This window comes from Mirounga angustirostris, unplaced genomic scaffold, assembly GCF_029215605.1.
Source record: "Mirounga angustirostris isolate CCGP_5_RB_7025 unplaced genomic scaffold, mMirAng1.0.hap1 SCAF_2, whole genome shotgun sequence".
In the NCBI taxonomy this organism is placed as follows: Eukaryota; Metazoa; Chordata; class Mammalia; order Carnivora; family Phocidae; genus Mirounga; species Mirounga angustirostris.
The window spans coordinates 102763768-102783106 of NW_026991710.1; the positions used below are offsets into that span (position 1 = coordinate 102763768).

The 19339-nt window shown below is 39.9% G+C and overlaps 1 protein-coding gene across 2 annotated transcripts in view; it reads left to right on the forward strand.

Moving 5' to 3' along the window:
- Positions 1-7006, forward strand: part of AFG2A (AFG2 AAA ATPase homolog A) — a 343557-nt gene extending 336551 nt beyond the window's left edge. For both annotated transcript variants that reach the window (XM_054508768.2, XM_045880488.3), the window contains one exon: positions 336-7006. In XM_054508768.2, coding sequence (XP_054364743.1) covers positions 336-512 — 177 coding nt within the window. In that variant the 3' untranslated portion in view covers positions 513-7006. The remainder of the gene's footprint in view (positions 1-335) is intronic.
- The last annotated feature ends 12333 nt before the right edge of the window (positions 7007-19339 follow it).

Consider the following 19339-nt stretch of genomic DNA (forward strand, 5'->3'; position numbering starts at 1 on the left):
ATACACACTCCCCTTTTGTCATCTCGTATCAGAAGCATGTGCCTGCACCTGTGTTCCACCTTTACCGTTGCGAGCTTCTTAAGAGCAAATGCCGTGTCTTGTATCTCTTTCGGCTGCTCCTGATTCTGAGTACTTAATACATTGCTTTGGAATGAAGGCGATTACTTTTTATCCTTCTGAAAACTGAAGCGGAATAAGTGCAAAGATACATGTTAGCGAGGTGCTCATAGTTGTAGCAGGAATATTTGAAACACCGCATTTCCAAAAAACAGTACTGATTGTTTTTTCTCTCCCTTTTTTTGTATGTTTGTTTTTATTTCTTTATTTTGCTTCAGATTATAGCAGTCTGTAGAGAGGCAGCCCTTCTGGCTCTGGAAGAAGACATTCAAGCCAACTGCATTATGAGAAGACATTTTACTCAAGCCTTGAGCACTGTGACACCGAGAATTCCTAAATCACTGAGACGTTTCTATGAAGAGTATCAAGAGAAGAGTGGGCTACATACACTCTGAGAAAGTATACATATTCAGTATGCTAAAAACGCTTACTAGAGAAAACTTGTTTCTTTTTTAAGAATTTTTTCTTGAGACTGTCAGAAAATAAGCAAAGTGTCTGAAATATGTTGACTGGAAATTGAGAGGCTTCAGTGGTTAAAGACATTTTAAATGAGATGGATACAATGAAAATATCCATGAAAGTCTCTGGACATGAGTTTAAATCAGTTTTATCTGGATATGTGTGCTGAGTTTTAAAAATCAAACTTTAGCTTTTTCATTTTTGACCTGGTTTATTCATCCCATGAAATGCTCTCCTAACTCCAGAATCTTTTTCACTGCATTCCTAAGTGCCCAGCCTATGAGCATCAGTTCTATACAAGAACATAAAGAATGCATGTGGATTAGTCCATAGTGAGAAAGATTTACAGGTCTTTATTTTTAAAGGCCAGCCAGTGAAATAGCCAAATGCACCAATCAGATTTATATATATATTTTTTAAGATTTTATTTATTTATTTGACAGAGAGAGACACAGCGAGAGAGGGAACACAAGCAGGGGGAGTGGGAGAGGGAGAAGCAGACTTCCCGCCGAGCAGGGAGCCCGATGCGGGGTTTGATCCCAGGACCCTGGGATCATGACCTGAGCCAAAGGCAGACACTTAACAACTGAGCCACCCAGGAGCCCCTGCACCAACCAGGTTTATATGGCATGTTTCCAGATATGTTTTGTTTTCATTATAATTCACACCTACATTTTTGCTTTGGCCTTCTTAATCTGTACTTACGGTGATTAAAAAAAAAAGAATTAAGAGTTATTTCATGTAATGCCCTTTGCAAATTTAAAAAATTGGAAGTATAATCCCAATCCAGGCCTAGAGCAACAGAGTTGTTTTGTTTCATAAAATACTATAAATAAATTGTATGTTAGTGTTTTAATTTGCACCCATTTTCAGGTTACCAATAAATTTTTTCAGTTCAAAGATAAACCAAATTGTACTCTTAATTATATTGTCTTATGCTGCATTCGAAATACGTATATTTGTGCTCCTAATTATTTATCTTTAGGATTTCTTGACACTTTAATATTCCATAAATATCTTTGAAAAACTGTCAGAAATTGACTCCCTGACTTCCAGTTGAGAAGTTGGCAATGGAAAGAATGTGCACTGAGACATGCTCACTGTAGATCTTTGAAAATTTCCAGAAAGATAAGTCAGGCGAGAAATACCTGATGATCACAATAATGGGACTATACGGTGTTGTATTCTGAAGTCATGTCTCAAAATATCTTATCCTTTGACTATCAAAAATAGATTTGTAAGGCCTTTTTTTTCCCCAGACTACATTGGGTTTATTAGTATATACATAAAACCACCCAGGTAACAAAGAATATGACCACTACTTAGAGCTGTGCTGCAAATGCAATAGCTACTAGTCACATATGGCTATTTAAGTTTAAATTTTAATGAATTAAAATTAAATGATACTAAAAATGTAGTTCACCAGACACGTTAGCCACATTTCAAGTGTTCCATAGCCACCTGTGACAAGTGTCTGCCGTGTGGACAGAATAGATTGTAGAACCATTTCCATCACTAGAACATTCTGTTGGTTTCTGCTGATTTAGAATATAAGGCTCACACAATGAAATAAACAGGACCTCAAGATTACTTTTATGCTTCCCATTTTCAGAAAATAAGAGAAAAACCTTATCCCCAAAGGCCTAAACAGAAAAAAAAAAAAAATTTAAATTCTCACTGCCAATAAAATAAAAACCAGCAATAAGCTTGAACTAGCACAGGCTCTCAGGCTGGAAGCTGGGTGGTGGGGAGGGAAGGGGGCAATCTCAGTCAACAAGGAGCTCAGCTGTTAATGACCACTCAGACCCTTCAGCCCATGTGACATAGAAGTCATAACCAAGGGCGCCTGGGTGGCTCAGTTGGTTAAGCGACTGCCTTTGGCTCAGGTCATGATCCTGGAGTCCCGGGATCGAGTCCCGCATCGGGCTCCCCGCTCGGCGGGGAGTCTGCTTCTCCTTCTGACCCTCCCCCCTCTCATGCTCTCTCTCTATCTCATTCTCTCTCTCAAATAAATAAATAAAATCTTTAAAAAAAAAAAAAAGAAGTCATAGCCAAGCCTCATACATAATGCCCAGATCACTAAAGACCAACACCTTCAGTGTAAGGGCAAATTAGAAAAAAATTCCTCCTGCTGACCAGAGAAATCACAAGGAGCGTCTCTTGACTTGCTCTGTGCTTTGGCTTTGAAAAGAAAAGAAGCAGCTCCTCTGAGAATTCTTTGAGCTTACCTGACCACGGCTTCTGGGTTTGAATTCACACCACCTTTGTGGTACAGAAGCTTGAAACCTAAAAACTAACATGAAAATATGGATCCATGCTAAAAATATCCTTGGGATGACTAGCAGTTCCAATAGTTGGAGGAATATAGCCTTACCCAGGCCGCAGAAGATTCCAACAGCTAAAACCCTACTTACAGAGTTTATAATCCCAAAGGATGTGGAGCAGTGGAGCATAAATTGGTACAGCTACTTCGGAAAGCAACTAGCATATCTAGTAATGTTGAAGACCCGTATAGTCTTCAGAGTTCTCCTCGGTGTATGTCTCAGAGCAAGTTGTTTTCAAGGAGGTCATGATTAAGAAAATCATAGCACTAGTATTTAAATAGTAAGAAACTAGAAATGATCTATCCATCAGTCAGAGAATGGATTTCTATGGATACCCATACAATGCAATACTTAAGGCAGTAAAAAAGTAATTAAAGCTACATGGAAAATGGGAATTTCAAAAAGAACATTTCAGAAAAATATATTTATTTAAAGTTTAAGGCATGCAAAATAATATATGTTGTTTATGGGAACACATGTAGTAGAAGAATACATGGAGGGAAATGAAAAGCATCAAATACCAGGGAGAATTTCCTCAGGGGAGAAAAGTTGAAATGTCCTATCTTAAACTGGGTGATGTGAATACAGGTGTTGATTGTAATCCAGTCTACACTTTTTTATGCCTAAGTATTTCATAATAATGTTTAAAAGATCAGCCTTAAACTGACAAGTTATACTGCAAAGGGCAAAATGCATCTCAAGCCCTGTTCTGCGTTCCTAACGAGCATCACAATCCTATCCTTCCACCCAGTCAGTGGACTTCCAGTGCAATCCACGATGCCTACCACCCCGTGTGTCTGGAAAATCAGAAGTACCAGGATGATAGAATAAAACCCAAGAAGGCAAAAAAAGGATCAGGCTTTAGGACCCAGGAAATGAGAAATTTGTTGGTGAGAGTTAGTGGTTAGGTGATCCTTCTCTGAGGGGATAAATCTGGAGTGAGATCTGTTTCCATGGCACTGTGGTCGCTCAAGGAGCAGGAAGTTAAGAATTTAAAAAGATTTTAGAGCATTACATCTTTAATCTATTACAAACCAATTATTTTTTTCTATCTTTAGATAGCTAATTATTATCGTTGAAAAGGCAATGATCATCTTTATTTGAAGTTTGTGCCCTTTTTATAACAGTACCAGTAAAAACCTGAGTCATAGAAAAGAGCAGGTCAGGTGTCACTAATAACAGTTTACCCCAGCTTCATCTCTGTGAGGGCTTTACTTCTGATGCCCGAGTCTCCTATGTGTGGATTTAAAATCGTGTGTATTATTTGGGTTTGTTTGTGATTGAATGACACAGTATAGTTCATGGAAAATTTAAGTGCAGCAAGAAAAGAAAACGTCCAGCTTCCTGTCTTAAGAAAACAATTTGCTTTATTGGCATCTGGTCAAATGTTTGTCGTTGGTCCAGATTCTCTTCAGGGTTTCAGGATACTCACATTGACACTTTTTGTTTTTTTTTTCAGTGTTCCAAGATGGTTTTGTTTCAATAGTCAAATTAGTGTTTCTTTCTAACAACAAAATTTAGAAGAATGGCTTCTAATTTTTTACTCCTTTATGACAAAGAAAGTGTATTTCTAAGCTTAATTCTGACTGCCCTAACTTTGCTTGAAAAATGTTTAGTTCTGTGTTATTTCTAATATATAAAACAGGTTTTTTAAATAATGTATAGGTTTTCCACTTTGGAAAAATAATTATTGAATTTATAGAAAAACCAAGCTTGAGTGTATGTTTAATTTATCTTAATCAGGAGAAGGCTGCAGAAAAGTTGCTATAAAGATAGAATGAAGTTATTTCCCTGGCCTGTTGTTACTTAAATTTCTGAAGGTGAGGTTGTTAGAGTTTTGGTTCATTTTGTCATGTTTCCCTGAGTCCTTCTGTTAAAGATGAGCACACACCAAAACACCTTTTGAAATTATATATGGGTTGAATTTGCAGGTCCACATAGAAATTCTAATGCTCCAAGTTGATTTGCTTTCCTTCCTTCAGTTTCCATTATAACAGTTGCATGCATGGATAGGCTTTTTACCTACTATCTGTCAAATATACCCCAGTAGCCTATATCTTTTAGGACTCACTTTTGGGGAAAAGAATTCATTCTAGCAAATTTAGGCAGAAAGAGTTGTTACAAGGTTTTAAATGGGTTACAAAATTATTGAGAAATTTGTAGACTCCTCTTTCAAGACCCAGTGATAAACATTTCTGGAAAGATGGTTAAAATGACGCACTTAAGGTACCACACACAACAAAACCCAAAGAAATGAAAAGAAAGAAAAATAGAGTTCATCTATGCTGAAATCAGGGAATGGATTAAACCCCAGGTAAAGTATTTCAAAGGCTATCCGTCAAGTACAACACATTTCGGACCAACTTTTTTAAGTTGGTTAATTCCATGAATTCCAGGAAGTTCAACATCTTACTCTGCTTCAGAACACATATGATGTGTTAAGACCCCATCAATTGTAAGACTATTAATTTAAAAACACTTTTTTGGAAAAAATAATAAATTACTGTGATTTTAATATTATTACATCCTGATTTCAGAAACATTAAAATGTGAAAAATATTTGGGGCACCTGGGTGGCTCAGTCAGTTCAAGTGTCCAACTTTTGGTTTCAGCTCAGGTCACAATCTCAGGGTCCTGGGATGGAGTGTAGTGTCTGGCTCCACGCTCAGAGGGAGTCTGCTTAAGGATTCTCTCTCTCCTTCTCTCCCTCTCCCTCTGCCCCTTGCCCCCCCACCCCCGCTCGCAGAGTCTCTCTCTCTCAAATAAATCTTTTTTAAAATTGTGAAAAATATTCGTATTAAAATCAGTCAAATACAGTTAAGTGAGTTGGGAACTGACATGTGATAGTATGTTCATATGTTTGTCATAAACCCACAGCAATTAAACACTATTGGCACCAACATAATCATAAACAATAATAAAAATGTTGACAGGTAAAAAGGAGAGTCAAGGATATGGAGCACAGATTATTTGGGGCCAGGAATAATCACAGATTGAAATATCCCAGAGGGAAATAGCAACAGGGGAACCATGCCAAAAATCTGGGGGGGAAAGTTTGGCAGTGGAGGAGAAACAAAGTACTGAAAGCTAGAGTACGTTAGGAGAGACACTTTCTGAGGAAAGAGGAAAATGGTTTAGAATACAACTGCTTTGAAATCTCAAAAATGTTAAAATACAGGCAATGTGATATGGGATATAATAAAACATTTGAATAAGATTCAAAAGGAACAGAGCTAATGGAATTTATAATTTATTCCACAAATATGCTCCCACAGATACAAAATGGCATATTATTTACCATCTAATGGTGAAGTATTTATTGTAGCCTTATTTGTTATAATAGCAAAATATTAGAACAATTCAAGTATCTATCAATAGGGTCTATTTAAAAAATTATAGTATGTCCATACAATGGAACATTATAGTGCTATAAAAAAAATAAATAAGCTCTTTATAAACTGATCTAGTAATTTCCTCCAAGATACAGAGAATCTAAATAACTTATAACAAATATATGCTTAAACTCTGCAAACAGAGAATGCATAATATTTTATTCTCTCATATAATCTATATAAATTATATAATAGGGTGTATACACATGCACATACACAAAATATTTGCAAATGCAGAAATGTTGTAGAATGTGCCCTATAATCACCATGTAATAAAACTAAAACTGAGAGGGGCGCCTGGGTGACTCAGTCGTTAAACATCTGCCTTCGGCTCAGGTCATGATCCCGGGGTCCTGGGATTGAGCCCCGCATTGGGCTCCCTGCTCCGCGGAAAGCCTGCTTCTCCCTCTCCCACTCCCCCTGCTTGTGTTCCCTCTCTTGCTGTCTCTCTGTGTGTCAAATAAATAAAATCTTTAAAAAAAAAACCCTAAAACTGGGAAAGGCATCTGGGTGGCTCAGTCAGTTAAGCAGCTGCCTTCAGCTCAGGTCAGGATCTCAGGGTCCTGGGATCAAGCCCCTAATCGGGCTCCCTGCTCAGGGGGAAGTCTGCTTCTCCCTTTCCCTCTGCTGCTTCCCCACCCCCTGTTGCTCCTGCATGTTTTCCCGCTCTCTCTCAAATAAATAAATAAAATCTTAAAAAAAAAAAAAACAAAACCTAAAACTGAGAAATGTAGAAATAACAAAACCCCAACTGTTTAGAAGTTCAAAATTCATCTTGAAATGATTCTTTGATCAAAGGGGAAATCAAAATAGTAGAATATCTGGGAAATAATAATGAAAATACTATATATCAAAATCTATGGAACTCAACACTTTACACAGAAGATAATTTATAAATCTAAATACTTTCATTAATAGAATAAGATTATACATTAATAGAATAAAATAATAATGAAAATACTATATATCAAAATCTATGGAACTCAACACTCTACACAGAAGATAATTTATAAATCTAAATACTTTCATTAATAGAATAAGATTAAGAAATCTCCTCAAAAAGTTATCATAAATAACTCCAAAATTAACTTTAGGAAAATATAAAGGTAAAAGCTTAAATTAAAAAAACAACAGAAATGATTGATCCAATAGCCCATTCTTTGGAAAACAAAATCCAAAACAAATTAATCTTTTTGTGGTGGACAGAATGACGCCCTCTACACACATATACACACAAAGACATCCACGTTCTAGTCCCCAGAAATCGTGTAAATGATATGTTACCTTAAATGCCAAAAGGGACTTTACAGATGTGATTGAATTAAGGATCTTGAGGTGAGAGTACCCTGGATTTTCTGCATAGGCCCAACGTAATCATAAAGGCCCTTATAAGGAGGAAAAGAAGGAAGCAGGAGAATCAGAATCAGAGGAGAGATCAGAGAAATTCGAAGATGCTACGCTGCTGGCTTTGAAGATGGAGGAAGGGACCAGGAGCCAGGGAATGCGCAGTCTCTGGAAGCTGGAAGAGACAAGGAGAGGGATTCCCCGCCCCCCCTAATGCCTCCAGGACAGCCCTGGCAACACCTTGACCTTAGTCCCATTTCATAGACTTATTGCAGACTGCTGACCTCCAGAACTGTTACGGAGTAAGTTTGTGTTGTTTTAAGCCACTGTTTGTGATAATATATTACAGCAGCAATAGTAAACTAATATGGTTTCTGGCTTGCTTTTTAAAAGATAAGGCCACAAATACATAAAGTTGAGGGGAAAAGAAACCACATTTATGAATGAAATAAATTAAGAATTTTGTATAATCATGCCAATAAATGTGAAACCCCTGGTGAAACTGTTGATTTTCATATAGCTACCTCTCATGAATTCTTAAGCTCGGATGGTTTTATAGGCTAAAATTAATTCAGGTCTTCAATCCAATCATCGTTATGCTACTGAAACTGTTTCAGAGCATAAAGAAAAAGGAAGTTTTCCCAATTCGTGCTGTGACTGACATAACGCCACCCCCCCCTTTCACTAGCTACATACCTTTAAAAGAAGCACCTTTAAAAGATTACTACTCAGAATCAAATAATTTAGCATATTAATAGAGCAAAATAGAAAACAATGCATTCAGTATGGAATTCAACATTCATTTCTCAGTGTTTCAAAGGTAAAGATAAGATTAACCTGCTAAAAATAGTAATACTAAGTCCATGGCCTGTAATGTAATTAAATATCAGAAACTAGGGCAATTGTTTATCATTGTTCTTTGAGAGCTAGTGCATGAATAGGGAATGAAGTAAAAACCCCAAGATAATTAACTGAGGGGTTATTATGTAACTAGTATGGTCTCAGACTTCACCGGCTCTTAACAACAAAATAAGGGCACATTGCCTTTCACACCCAATTTACGTCTTTACGTTTTCATTCTCCTATAACCAAAAGTCCATTCTACTGGTTTTACTCCTTCAAATATTTACTGGGATTCCCCTGATGAATACTTCAATGTTTGTCAAGTCCAGTTGGCAGTAGATTAACACCCACTTCAGTGCCCACCTCTATCCCACATCTCCCCACGTAAGCCACTCCTCACCCAGGGGCCCTTGATACTATCTCTTAACAAGCTCCTCCAGGTCACCAGCAATTCCCTGTTACTTTGTCCCGAGTGTGGGCAAGGACCTTGCCTCAGCAGCCCCCAGTGCACAGGCTAAGGCCAGATCTTGGATTTTTACAAAACTACTACTAATAAGGAACAATTACAACGATGAAAAGAAAACACTTCGATTTCAGATTGGCTATCAGAGCTCCTAGTGTCTATATGCATGTTCCTCCATGGGCATATATATATGCTCTATCTTGCTCTATCTCTTTCAACCACCCTGTTCAAAGAGCCAGTCTATCACATACTGAATGTCCACAGAGGAGGGAACAGGGGTGAGGGGCTGGAGGTTGGATCCATGCGAATGGCCAATGATTTCATCAGTTATACCATGTAGCCGGGGGGTTACTAAACACATGAAGATTTGGGGAGAGTGGCTCAGAGAGCATGAAAGCTCCGTGCCCTCTCCCCACACCTTGCCCTATGCATCTTTTCCATCTGGCTGTTCCTGAGTTTTATCTTTTATAATAAACCAGTGATCTAGTAAGCAAAATGTTTCCTTGAGTTCTGTGAGCTGCTCTAGCAAATTAATCAACCCAAAGGAGTGGGTCATGGGAACCTCTGAAGCACAGGCGATAACCTGGACTGATGATTGGCATCTGAAGGTGGCAGGATGTGAGGGGGATGGTGTGGAGGCTGTGGGGGTGGGTTGGGGTGAAGCAGTCCTAAAGGACTAAGTGCTTAACCTGTGGAAGCTGACTCTATCACCAGGTAGTGTTGGAATTGAATTGAATTGAGTTAATAGCTCAATGGTTGGAAGAAAAATCCCCACATCAGAATTGGTGTCAGAATAATATTTGTTTTTTTCTGGACTTCTGAAAAGGAGTGCCAAAAAAATTTATGCTACATTAACTATAAGGCTGCAATAATTATTATGGTGCTGATTTTCATATAGTAATGATATATATGCTCTTTTATTATAGGAAAGGACTTTGTTTCCTGAATTTCATTAGTTGTTCAAAAATTGTCTTTAAAATGCACGTGGTCAAAATCTTTTCTGCAAGTTCTCATGGTATAAACAAACAAATAAAAATAAACTCAACAATAGTTAGATTTGAAAGCAGGTTATATAACCTGGTTTCACCATAATTATACAACTTTGTTTTCCGCCACTCCCAAACAATACCTTCTATATTTGCTAAAAATTGGGAGTTTAGATCTTACTCAGTTTACAGTGAGAAGCCCATGTTCGGTTCTGATGGTCTTTGATGTCTTTGGTGTTTGATGGTCTATATAGATTTCACATTTCTTGGAATCCTTTTAGCCAAAAGTATCTCTTTCCTCTCCCTCTCTCTTTCCTCTCCCTCTCTCTTTCTCTCTCTCTCCCTGTCCAATGCCCATCAACAGTTTGGTATTTGCATGAAATATCACAAGGACTGTGGAGTTTACTTGGTTGGTTGTCTGAAATGGTCTCAATGGTGGCCTGTATTTCATAAGATTAAGATGCCAGAGCTTTCCTGACATAATAAAGATGAAGGAATTTAGCCCTAGATCCTGATAAGTGGCAGAGCCAGGGAAGATGAGAGGCCCCAGGCCCTAGGGCAGGCTTGGCTTCTAAGAGGACCACAAAAAGGTGCTCTATGGCTACAGAGAGAAAGGCAGGGTAGATGGTACTGGGCAGTAAGTGGAGAGATTTGATGGAAACTTAGGACTATTTTTCTTAATGAAATAGGAAGCTCTGTTCTCAGCTAAGTATAGGGATGGAGGAGGAAGTTTTGGAGGTTTGGGAAGAAAGAGTAAATGGCCTATGAGAGTGTAGTAAGATGGCGGGGCAGCACTGAGTTCCCACAGAGGTCAGTGGTCAGGAAATTAGAGCACAATGAATTTTCTGTCATTGGTCAAATTCTTATATTTTTACCTTAAATTCATACCATTTTTATAGTTTTCCTCTACTTTTCTTTTCTCCATCTTATTTTAGCATGTAACAGCCTAAAACAAATTTAATCCTCAATTTCCATTATAAGTGAAAAAAAATCACTTGACTTCTATGCCAAATAAAAATTTTTAAAAATCCTTTTTTATTTGCATGTTCCCACAAAAAAATGTTGTGGCCTTCTGTGCTTTCCCCCCTCCAAGGAACTTCTCAGTAGGAATTCCTCAGAAAGCTTGATGAGGGTGATTGAGTGAGTGCAGAAGAGCCTATTGGCTGAGAGTTAAAGGACAACGGTTAGCCATTTCAAGGACTCCTACTCAGCTCTCTTGCCTTCAGTTAAAAGGGAAATCTGGTCCTATGTCTCCTGGGTTCACCTTCAACAAATTGTCACTTTATTCCTCCACATAGCTCCCATTTTAGTAATAAAATGTGTAGTAAAAGCTAGGACTTGGAATCATTTTAGTAGATACAGAAATACTAACACACATTTTCAAATATTTTGTAAGTTATAAAGACCCACACTTTCGTAAAATGTTGTGATTTTTGGTAAGTTTTCTTACAAAAAGCTGGTGAAAACAAAATATATTACAGTGGAGTTTTAGCACAGAGCCAGATTGTACTAAACCCGAAGAACCGTGAGGATTTTTCTAGTGGCTTCTGGGGTAACGTGTCCTTTTCACCTTTTAGGGTGGGTGAAAGTTTATCACCACAGGTCCCACCAGCCCTGGCAATGGTCCGATAGCTCAGAATCACAAGAATTTGCCCATTGCTTTGGGCGGAAGTTGTCCGTCACTGCCACCCCATGTCAGGTTTCGCCTCTGGTCTCAGGGATGAGAAGGTCCCCACACGCTTATCTCCTCTGCCCTTCCCTGGGGTAACAGTGGAGATGGGGAATGAGGAGGGTGCTTCCACTCCCCACCACATGCTGGTCCACCAAGCTTTCTGTATACCACTCTTCACATCTTTCTTTGCTGCTTCCTTTGGCTGCATTTCGTTCCTTTACCAAGCACTTAGCTGGCCAGCTCCAGTGGACTAAAAGTGAATTCCAGTAGGAAGCACACGGGGGAAGAAAGGACAAGAATTTTGGCAAAATCACAAAATGTGGATAATAATATACCCATCAGAATGGAATACTCACCCATTTCAAGGGGGTGCTGTGAGAACTAATTCGTGTTTGTAAAGGCCTTTGAGTTCCTTGGAGGGAAGGTGCCACCAGAGTGCTAAGCATTATTGTGAAGGGATTATGTGCACAAATACAATACCAGGAGCCAGGATATTACTAAAAATAAAGCAGAACTTTCTGTGAGGAAGGTAAGGAAGGAAATGCCTCACTGAAAAAAGCTTAACTGTCTTTTAATACAAATGCTTAGGCTACCGGGTAATGGAACAGCAAATCTGAGATTCTATTCTAAGTAAAGGATTATGTTTTCTCGGCATTGTCAAGGTGCAGCGGAACAAAACAAAATGACCGCTTTACTCAAAAGAGGGTTATAGTCTCTGAAAAAGAGAGTTAAGAGGATGTTTGGCTATTGCGCTGTGCAGTCCATCCAGGAGGAAAAAGGCAACAGTAAAGCAAACGTTGGTTTGCACTTGAGGGGAGAGGAGTTTTAAAAATTAAAGAAAGGAGACTGTTACAAGTTGTAATAACTACTGGAGATTGCTCCCAATGAATCTAGTGATAAAGATTAAAGCTTGTTAGAAACCTAAATGCATTTCGCAGTTGCTTCTTTCTGAAACAGCTGCTGAAAACCCTTAGATTGAAATTACAGGAGTAATATATTCTTGCTTGTGTCTATACAGAGAATGATCACATCAACTGTATAAAAACAAAACAGAACAAACAAACAAAGCCCCTCTACGTTGTCCATATCGTAAGTAATACAGGCTGTATTTACGGATGGGTAGTGCTTTAGGAGTCCCCTGTAGACGTTGGGTTAGCAAAACTAAGAGCCGAAAGGGGAATGACAATGGTCTCCTTTCCTTAACTTCTTCTTTCTGACCATTTCCTTCTCCTCCACCTGCTTATTTTGTAACAAGGCCTCTGAGGTCTGAAGCAGATTAGCAAACAAATGAATCCTTTAATGTCATGGAATATTTTCCCCAGCATAGATGGGATTAATCTGCCAGTCCAGCAAATTGTACATTTCAAATACCTCAGCTGCATAATAAGCCATTTCTGCCAATCCCCTAATTTATGGCACAAAGGTCATTTTATTTTCATGTTTGCACTGCTTAGACTTTCTTTCTTCATTCTTCTTTCCCATTCCATCTCCAACTCTCTCTGTTTTCTACCTTTGAAAATGTCCTGTACATAGAGTTTAGAGAAGCATCAAAGAGCACACCCAGTAGCCTGTGGTTCTCCAAGAAGGCAGAAGAGTGAAAGAATGTGGTACATGAACCACCTTCCACCAGCCCAGAGGATACATCTTCAGAAACTCCCGAGGCAGCTTCATTCTGGCTCTGGTTGTGCAACTCTGGTTAAGGGGACTGAACATCATGGCCAAACGTGAGGACCATATAGCCACCAGTCCTTTTTTCTTAAAAATTTTGCTATAATAATGAGGAAACCCTGGGCTGGTTCCATAGACCCTACTTAGACATTTTAAGAACTAGAAATAGGATGGGATGCTTGCGTGACTCAGTTGTTAAGCGTCTGCCTTCGGCTCAGGTCATGATCCCAGGGTTCTGGGATCGAGCCCCATGTTGGGCTCCCTGCTCAGTGGGGAGCCTGCTTCTTCCTTTGCCTGCCACTCCCCCTGTTCATACTCTCTCTGACAAAAATAAATAAATCTTTAAAAAAAACAACAACTAGAAATGGGTTGAGTTTTCTACAAATAGAGAAGGCAAGCAGCATGGCCTCTGATCTTAGAACTAAAAGGTATTTCTAACAACCATTTAATTCAGTGACTTGCCCAAGGTCACAAAGTAAGAGGTAGGGGCAGTTTGGTGGATTACAGCCACATCTTCTGCCTGCCAGAGCCATCCTGTTCTTACCACACCATACTGCTTCCCTAAAAAAGGATCACCATGCTGCTCTTACTCAGGAATCCAAGGGGGAAAAGACTATTTTGGGGATATTTACTCAAAACCATTGGGTAAATTCTGACTCATATTAACATTTCCCTTTACTCAGCCTTTGAAATCTGAGCGACATGAGTCACTGAACTATTCTATCCTCTCGGTTGATGACCAAAGGGAAATGCTTCATTTTAAGAAGTAGGTCCTCATAGCTGTTACGGATAAATTTCTGAGAGTCACAATGAACAAAGATATGACGAATAATGAAGCAGGAAGATCCCTGCAGCTGTGAGCCGCACAAGTCCTCATGGCACGTGGGCCAGAGAGACTCCTCTTTCCTGAATTACAAGGTCCCCATCAGGCCTTTATATTAAAATAGTAGGAACAATGGGGTAAGGAAGAATGAGAATGTAAGCATGATTCTAAAGAACAGCCATGACATCAGGACATTTTATTTCAAAACACCAAAATAGAATAACAAGTGAAGTGCAGCAACATGCAACAAGATGGCTGAATCTTAGCAGTGTGATATTAAATAAACAAGAGGGTTCCAAAAGATTATATACTACACGATACCCTTTATAAAATAGTTTAAAGCAACTAAAATTTTTAAAAATATGTGCAGTTTAGGAATACAATAAAACCATGTAGAAAGAAAAGCGAGGAAATGAGTTCAGAATTCGGGCTGACGGGTGGGGAGGTCAGGGGTTACATCTGTGGGGGGAATGTATGATTAGGTGTGAGTCATTTTCTGGTCCTATTTTTGTTTTGAAAGATGGGTTCATAGTTGTTTGTTACATTATTAAAAATAACGAATAAATTTAGGCCAAATAGTCACAGCCCAATGATAGCAATGTATCACGAACCAAGGATCTTGATTAATCCAATTGACACAGACCAAATTAAAAAAAATTTATTCTTACGCCATTTTTATGACAATCACATTAGTTTCTTAAAGCTGCCACCACAGAGTGGCTTACTGTCAGCAACTCGGTGTCTCACATTCCTGGAGGCTCTGGAAGTCCAAAACGAAGGGTTGGTTCCTTCGCAGGGCTCCGAGGAAGGATGTGTTCCAAACCTCTCTCCATGTTTTGTGGACGCTCTCTTCTCCCGTGTCTTCACCTCCTCTTCTCTCTGTGCTGTGTCCAGCTTTCCACCTTTTTTAGGATGCTAGTCATATGAGATTAAGAATCCCTCTGCTGCCTTAATTTGAACATGATTACCTCTCTCAAGATCCTTTGTCCAAACGAGTCACATTCTGTGGTTACTGGGGTTAGGATTCAACATACCATTTTGGGGAGGACACAATTCAACCTGTAACAACAATATGCAATACATGACTTGTTAAGATTCATGGCATTGGGAGGGAAAGAAGGTAGTTACTTTAATTGTGCATCAACAAGACAGTTTTCAAAGGTTTTGTTTGTTTGTTTGTTTTTCATTTTGGCACTGCTGGCTTAAATGTTGTTAATGGAAGAAAGCATAGAAAGATCATCAGAATACTCTAAGAGTTTGTAAGAGAGAGCGCGCGAGAGAAATCTCATTCCTTGAAAGTCTTTTGAACTGATCACAAGTTCATGCATACCTCAGAGATACTGTAGCTTTGGACCCAGACTACCCCAATAAAACAAACATCACAAAAAACTGAACTCCGCAATACAGCGAGTCAAATGAATGTTTTGGTTTCCCAGAGCAAATAAAAATTATGTTTATACCATACTGTAGCTTATTAAATGTGCAATAGTATTATGTCTCAAAAAACACTGTGCTCCCTTAATTAAAAAATACTTTATTGCTAAAAAAAATTCCTTTATTGCTAACCATCATCCAAGCTTTCAGTGAGTCATAATGACTGATCACAGATCATACAAATATAATAATAATGAAAATGTTCAAAATACTGCGAGAATTACCAAAACGTGACACAGAGCGTGCTGTTGAAAAAAGTGGTACCAGTAGACTTGACCCAGGGTTGCCACAACCTTCAGTTAGTAACAACACACAATATCTGCGATGCACAAGAACGTGAGGTCGGCCCGGAGTGATTGCACATCTTTACGCCAACTTCGATTCATTCTCCTTAAACAGCTGCTGAATCCTAGGTATCCTTTCCAATATGCAATCTCTATCAACATTTAATATGTGCCAGCTTCTCTCTTTCTGGAATCAGTTGATAACACAGGTTTTTAAAAATTTTGATGTACAAGGTTGTTTATGGCAACATTGTTTGTACTAACAACAACAACAACAACAAAAGAAATACTATCCTAAAAAGTGTACCAGTAAGGGAATGGTTAAATAAGTGATGGTATATCCACTCTGGGCAAGCATAAAAATGAACAATATAGAAATAATAAGAATAGCCAAGTAATGATTGAGCATTCGCTATGTGCAAGGTCCGTGCTAAGTGAACTTACTGTCTAGTTTATTCCCAACAAGGTGGCTTATTTGCCCCATGTGCCATTGAGGAAAGTGGGAACTAAGAGACTTGAGAGGCCAAGTAACTTGCCGGAACTCACACAGCTAGTAACCTAGCAGAGAAGGACTCAAACCAAGGAAGTATGTAAGTGAGAAAAAAAAAGCTTTGGAAAATGCGTACCAAGGTGTGAACAGCGGTTATCACTCTAAAGCAGTAGGGGTTATGGCCAAATTTTCTTTTCTTTTTTAAAAATCCAAATGTGTGTTTCTCAGACCCATTCCTACCTTCCTTTCTGTCCCCACTGCTGCCAGTTAGATCCGGGTTTCGTCGTCCCATGCTTAGTGTACATCAGTCTCCTGCTCCCCGCTTTCCTCTGAACATCCTGCATGAGCCTGGCATCTGGCAGTCACCTTCCGTCTTCCAAGGAAGTCCAACTCTTCGGGCTGGAAGTACCTAGCCACTTCCTTATAATGTTTTCCTCTCGGGTTCGGCATAATCAGAACTGCTACGAGGAGCCTTGTCTTCCTCCTCCCCCCCGCCCAATCCACGTTTCTGCCACCTCAGGGTCCTTACATAGTTTGCACCCTCAGCCACCATGCCCTTTTCTTCCTTGTCTGCTGAGCTGAAGCCTTCAGCACACAGCCCAAGACCTCCCACCCCATGAACCCGCCCCCCTCCCCCGCTCTGCCAGCCTTCAGCGTCCTCTCCTTTCCGTGAGCTCCCGTGTCACCTGCACGATTCGTTTTGGCACTTAATAGATGCTTGTGCGTTATCATTTTACTATTTCATTTGTGCTTTCTTCCTTGTGGGACAGTAGCTCGTGAAGGCAGATAGGACTTACTTTCCTTTTTTGAAACTCTGTACCACTCAGCACCGTGCTGTATGTCTACCTGGTGTCCAAGAAACGTATATTTAATAATGCCAATGAATTAAGGTTGCTATGTTTAAAATAGAACCTATCCACAAACACAATAATAAATAGTTTACATAAGATAAGCTATGAAGCCCTAAATTCTGCCCCAGAGTAAATCGGCCTGGCATAGGTTTATGATGTAATGGTGAGCTATGCTTCTATTCCTGTAACCCTCTAAACCTCATGCCTCATCTAACTGAGGTTCCCGCCCCAGTCTTCGAGTGGAGGGAACAGAGAGGACCGTGGGTTTGTAGCTCTAATCAGTTTCACATGTTGACTTTGATATCCTAGCTCTCTCCTGTGACTGGGTTTCTTCCTACCTCTTTTCCAACAGACATACTTTCTGCTTATTACCCTGATCCTTCAGTGATTGGCTTTCCCACCCCTGAATTGAACCCTCTCCTTGGCTGAGGCCCCATACCAACTGCACATTTCCTATGTCACCATCTGCCTGGCGGGATATCTATAAGAGCTTGTAGCTAGACCTTTCCTTGGATTTTGGACTAGGTTTGAAGCTTTAGTTAATGGCATTTAAATTCTACGCACCCTTTCCTGATACAGATTTATCTCCCGAATTAATACCTAGTATGGGATTCATAGCGGAGAGTTACTGGAATCTCAATTTTCAGAATGTTGCTGTATACAGGCTCAGGATTATATAAGACCTTTTCTTGATGAAGGGAGGCTGGTTAGCTTGATCGCTGGGAGAAGAAAATCGGAGTTAGGTCAGGGGGACAGCCTGGTAGGAACAGCAATATTAAGAAGGGAGCAGACTGGTAAGCGCTGTGAATTGTGCAAGACTGTTGAATCTCAGATCTGTACCTCTGAAACAAATAATGCAGTATATGTTAAGAAAAAAAAAAAGAAGAAGAAGAAGGTAGCGGGAGGGGAAGAATGAAGGGGGGGAAATCGGAGGGGTAGACGAGCCATGAGAGACGATGACTCTGAAAAACAAACTGAGGGTTCTAGAGGGGAGGTGGGTGGCAGGATGGGTTAGCCTGGTGATGGGTATTGAGGAGGGGACATTCTGCATGGAGCACTGGGTGTTATGCACAAACAATGAATCATGGAACATTTCATCTAAAACTAATGATGTAATGTATGGGAATTAACATAAGAATAAAAAAATTTTTTAAAAAAAGAAGGGAGAAGATGCCAGGCTGTGGCGTCGAGCCTGCAGCACCAGGATGGTGGTGCATTCCTCCTGCGCAGCCCTCGCTTTGGTGACCTTGACTCTTGGCTGCTTCCACTGTCCAACCCATCCTCGAAAGTTGAGAGAGTGTGAAGAAAACACTCATTTAAGGAAGAGGAACCAAAATATCTATGTGGCACCCAAAGCACTCCTGCCCCCCTACTCTCAACATTCAGGATCAAGGTCATTCTGCCGAGGAAAAGGCAGTCTGAGCTGTGGTAAAGAGCTTAGACTTCACATTCAGACAGTTCTAGAATTTAATCCCAGCTCTACGGTCGACTTCCTGTGTGATCCCCAGTAAATCCCCCAACCTCACCATTCTGTCCTAGGAAGACCTGTTTTTACCCACAGGACATTTCTGACACCAGATGTGCGGGCTTTCCAGACCAAGCAATTTTCTGTGGGTATCAACAGAGTGTCCTATAGGTCAATTAGATCTGGACATGAACTACCTGAACTCAGCACAAATCCTACAGGCTAAGGGCTCATCCCATAAGGCTGCCCCCATTTCAGATGCCAACTGCAAGTCTGGGTCACTCTGATTTTTATCAGAGATAAAAATCTCTGACTGCCTGGCTATAAATCAGAGATTCCCATGACCCCTCCTCAGGTTCGGTAATTTGCTAGAACAGCTCACAGAACTCAGGAAGGCATGTACTCACTACCGCCCGTTTACTATAAAAGGATATGGCTCAGGGGTAGCCAAATGCAGGAGATGCATAGGGCAAGTTATGCAGGAAAGGGAACAGAGAGCTTCCATGCCCTCTCCAGGCCCACCACCCTCCCAGCACCTTTACACGTTCACCAACCCTGAAGTTCTCTGAACCCCACTGTTTGTAAAAGGGAGGGTTATGGAGGTTCCAATATGTAAGGATGATTGATTAAACCTTAAACCATTGGCCGTTGTTGATTAACTCAATCTCCAGGCTCTCTCCACTCCCCAGAGATTGGCGGTGGGGCTGAAAGTTCTGTCTAATCA